This window comes from Aegilops tauschii, chromosome 1, assembly GCF_002575655.3.
Source record: "Aegilops tauschii subsp. strangulata cultivar AL8/78 chromosome 1, Aet v6.0, whole genome shotgun sequence".
Taxonomy (NCBI): domain Eukaryota; kingdom Viridiplantae; phylum Streptophyta; class Magnoliopsida; order Poales; family Poaceae; genus Aegilops; species Aegilops tauschii.
The window spans coordinates 48,039,223-48,043,571 of NC_053035.3; the positions used below are offsets into that span (position 1 = coordinate 48,039,223).

Below are 4,349 nucleotides of genomic sequence, written 5' to 3' on the forward strand. Positions count from 1 at the left end.
AAGACATGCATGTTGCAACTATGAGACGCCGACTAATATTGTATGTGATGCACGTTTGTTTGATGCATGTTCCAGTATGCATAATTTCGTTTTTTTTTCTTTTCGATTTACTGTTAATTAGGCACTGTCACCGATTCTTATATCTATTTGTACAGTACCATATGAAAATAAATGATTAGATAAATTATGTTGCTTTTTATTATGAAACTAATTGGTTAAATAAGTACTTGTTAAACTGTCATTTTATGTGTTGCACGTGTCTCTGCTGAATGTTTCAGTATGAATAAATTATGTTGTATAGTTTTCTATCTACTGTGGGATAGTGTATTCCATTATTATGTTTTATGCAACAATATGTTAGGAAAAAAGTTGATTACATAATTTATGGTACTATAACCAAGTATATTTTTTAACAGGATGGATGAACTCAACGGAGAAATTGTTTGCGCCGTAGAAAAATGGTGCAAACTTATTGCCGGTCTATCTTCCGGTCAACGGGCCACACTTGCCGAAACACCACTCCGTAGCATGCTTCAGATACCTTCGCTGAAGATGCGTACACTGTTGATCCGGTACATGGTTGAGATATTTGATCCTAGCAAGGGCAGATTCATTGTACAAGACTTGGTTGGCGAAGTGTCTCTCGGTGCCGTGGATGTTGAGTGCATCTTGGCCTTGGAGAACCACGGACTGTCGGCAGGAGGTATTCTCGGTGAGGAAGGTGAGGATGTTAAAGATCGAGTGCCGCCTCAATTCCTGAGCAAGACCACAGGTAACATAGTCATCGATGATCTGATTGTGGACATCACAAAAAATAAATCTGCCGACGACGATTTCCTTCGGAGAGTTGTCCTCGTGTTGCTTGGAACAGTTCTTGCTCCCATGTCGAGCAAGACTGTACCAAAGCAATATTACGCATTGGTGGACGATGTGAAGCGTATATCCAAGATTAATTGGAACGCATTCACCCTCCGGGTTCTGCTGGACTGCCTTCGCAACGTGAGGAAAGGCAAACACCTCCGCCAATGGCCGAGAGGGAACTTAGCTCTCCTGCAGGTACACCTTTCAGACTTGTACCATTGCAAAAAAAATATGATTGCTAATTTACCTGCTGTATAGTACTAATTGTAATTTTTCATATTCATGCAGTACCTGTACTGGGAGAAGGTTCAGCCTCTGGAAGGTGAATGCGCATTCAATCCTAGCTTGTCCATGGAACCTCTAATAAGGAATTGGACTGAAGCTGCAGCCTCAAGGAGAGACAAGTTTGATTATGACCAAGGCCGTGGCCGTGGTAACATCAAGGTAATTCATTACGTTGGGTACTTCTTAACTTTTATATAACATAATTAGTTGTATTAATATTTTTATTGATCACATATACTTGTATTTCACATGCAGATTGAAGACAACATAACCAAGGAGTATAGGGCGCAGGAGCGCAAAGTACCCGAACCAGAAAAGCCAAAAATGAAGCCCGTCGTTGGTGCGGCAAAGAAGTCCAAGTTAGCCTCAAACGCGGACGAGATGATGAACCTCGTCATGGAGCGGTGTATGGATTACATACGCAGCCAAATGAAGGAAATACCAGAACAAGTAGCCGAGGTGACACACCCTTAATTCTATGTTTACAACATTTTTGAAGTTGCAAAACCGTGCCGACATTAATTAATATTTTTTATGTAATGCAGACATTGTTAGAGAAGTTGAACCAAAATGGTGTGATGTACAAGCCAGCGGCTGCTGCGACTTCCGGCAACAACGATGCCGACCTAGAAGTGGATTCCTTTGAGAATGGTCCGACAGAAAAAAAAGAATTCGTGTACAAGGATGACTCTGACGGTCTAGAGCCGGTGATTGATTTGACACAGCCTGACGAGCCTGTTGTAAACCAGAACAACGATGATGAGGAAGTATGTTTTCATTTATTTGTCTTCATTTATCTTAATTATGCATCTTCATTTTCGTTAACTGAACCTATCACATTATTTTTTTGTTAACTAGAAAACACCTGCCAAGTTAAATGTTGACAAGACAACGAAGCCTACTGATGAGTGCGGCGCAACACCGGAGAACCCTTGGATTGTAGGTAATTCTCCTCGAGTAGAATCGTCCGACATTGACATTTATGCAAGTTCTATCGACAGGATGGTGGGTAAGAGCAAGCGGAAAAAGTCTGCAGCAACCGCAAAAGAAGACGATGTTATATCCGGGAAGCGCCGACGGACTGTTCCCAAGAAATTTGAATCCCCCTTTAAACTTGACAAGCCCGGCAAGCGAAGCGCTCGCGGTACTAAGCCATCTGGCAACACTACCGCAACTAGAGGTACCGTTAGTAGCTATCTTAGTGCTTAATTTACTACCATTTCATGTACTCACCGTTCGTGACGTTCGTAATTTATCATGCAGCTCTGTTTAGTGACAATGACATGGAAGGCTCTGTTAAGGACGATTTGACACCGGAACTCATCGATGCTGCTGTTGCGTTTGTGGAGGCAGCTGCTCGGTCTGAGAAGAATATGACAAAAAGAGTTTACTACAATGAACGTGGCACCTCTGTGACTGTGGAGAGTATACGACCGGTACTTGAGCATACATGGCTGGCGGATGACGTAAGATCTATTATCATGTCCTGCTATTTAAGTGCATAATCTAGGTGTCACCTATGAAAATAAAATGTTCTATTATTTTACGCAGATTATCGATGCTTATCAGACACATTTGTCTCTGCGCGTTGGTCATGATCGGCACCTCTGTCCAGCCTGGAGGTCCAAATACCTTGTTGATCGTGCTAAGGCACGAGACAACCCTAAACCGTCGAAATACAACATGGATAGTGCGCTGAGCAGAGCTGGAGCAGTACGTAGGGTTCTGGACGAGTATACCGTCCGTGATAAGGTACGATATGTTCTTACTAGTTCATTAACACTCATTTCAACTAGCATAATTGCATCTGATTACAAATGTGTTCCACATTTCAGTCGTTTATCCCGTTGAACGTCGGCAATACACACTGGATCACCGTGGTGATGCACAACCGCAAGAAAGAATTCCGAGTTTTTGATTCGCTCTATCCTCTCGAGTTCTCTCTCGACACTATGAAAGCACTGGTACTCTCCCCGACATTGAGCATTCTTCATATGAAATGTCATATGGTTTCTCACTACTACTTTCTTTCAAATAGCGACTAGCAATAGCAATTGATATGGAAGAGGCAAACCGTATTACAACTGGCAAATATCCAGACGTCACTAAGTGGCCTATCATACCTCAGATCGACATGCCACTACAAGAGGACGGGTGAGTTATGGTTCATCATTTTCTACTTCGAAAGACATGTTCGTGTGCACGGTGACTAATGTTTGCATATATATTAGGAACTCTTGTGGCCTTTTTGTGATTGAAGTTATGGAGCATTGGGACGGAGATCGATGGACCGCCGATTTTACCCAGGTAATTTGTCCTCTCTGCTCGTACACTTGTACAATTGTCGTATAATACCAACTTCTATTCATTAAACCTTGTTCTAAAAATTGCAGGGCACGGTTAATGCAAGGAGAAGGCGTCTCATCGCCGAGTTGGTTCTCTCACCTACCAACACGCTCAATTGTGTGAAGAACAAAATTCGCGACATCGCAAAGAAAAGCAAGGCGTGAAGACATCATACATGATTCAAGATTCTAGTTTCAGTCGTTTGTTTTAAGTCCAGAAGCACGTTTCCCGGCATGGACAACTTTGATTTTCTATCATTCATGTAATAAGCACGATACCATGGATTTTGTTTGGATTTTTGGTCGCTCACACATACTTGTGTATGTGTAATGCAGTCAGACTATACGTTTCGTACCAATAAATTTTTGCTTCCCTTCATTTGTTCTACCTTAATGTTTTTTGCTGCTGTGTTCATTCTTTTCTTCCATGGAAGAGTAATTCATTTCCTTTTTACTTTTGCATATTTTTTTGATTTGATTTGGCATTATTCAACAATAAGAAAAAAAGTTGATAAATTCCTTTTTGTTTGCCTGAGAATCAACCTCGGCTGTCGTGCCATCCGGTGTAGGATCCCGCGCCCGAGACAACGACAGATCCGGTCCCAGCGCGGGCGACCCAGTCGACGAGCGCCAGTTGGCGCGGGGGGACGCGCCAGGTCCGGTCCCGCCCGACCGCTCGGTGGAGACAGCCCGCGTGTCGGACGCAGACGGGCCACCCGTGGATCCTGCGGTTGGTGGAGTAGGCAGATCCGTCTCGGATCCCGTGCACATGATTGCCGCTGGATCTCTCGGGATCGGCGTCCACAGGTGGATCTTCCTCGTGTCTTGCGCCAGACTCCCTTGGCGTTATGTGTTGCT

At 43.5% G+C, this 4,349-nt stretch overlaps 1 protein-coding gene across 1 annotated transcript; it reads left to right on the forward strand.

Annotated features, from left to right (window-relative positions):
- The first annotated feature begins 576 nt into the window (after window positions 1-576).
- Window positions 577-3,656, forward strand: LOC141027400 (uncharacterized). The gene is made up of 11 exons (XM_073504430.1): window positions 577-1,056; window positions 1,150-1,305; window positions 1,402-1,605; window positions 1,692-1,913; window positions 2,005-2,290; window positions 2,410-2,582; window positions 2,698-2,898; window positions 2,982-3,110; window positions 3,185-3,300; window positions 3,378-3,453; window positions 3,540-3,656. The coding sequence occupies exons 1-11, from the start codon at window positions 577-579 to the stop codon at window positions 3,654-3,656; spliced, it is 2,160 nt and encodes a 719-aa protein (XP_073360531.1).
- The last annotated feature ends 693 nt before the right edge of the window (window positions 3,657-4,349 follow it).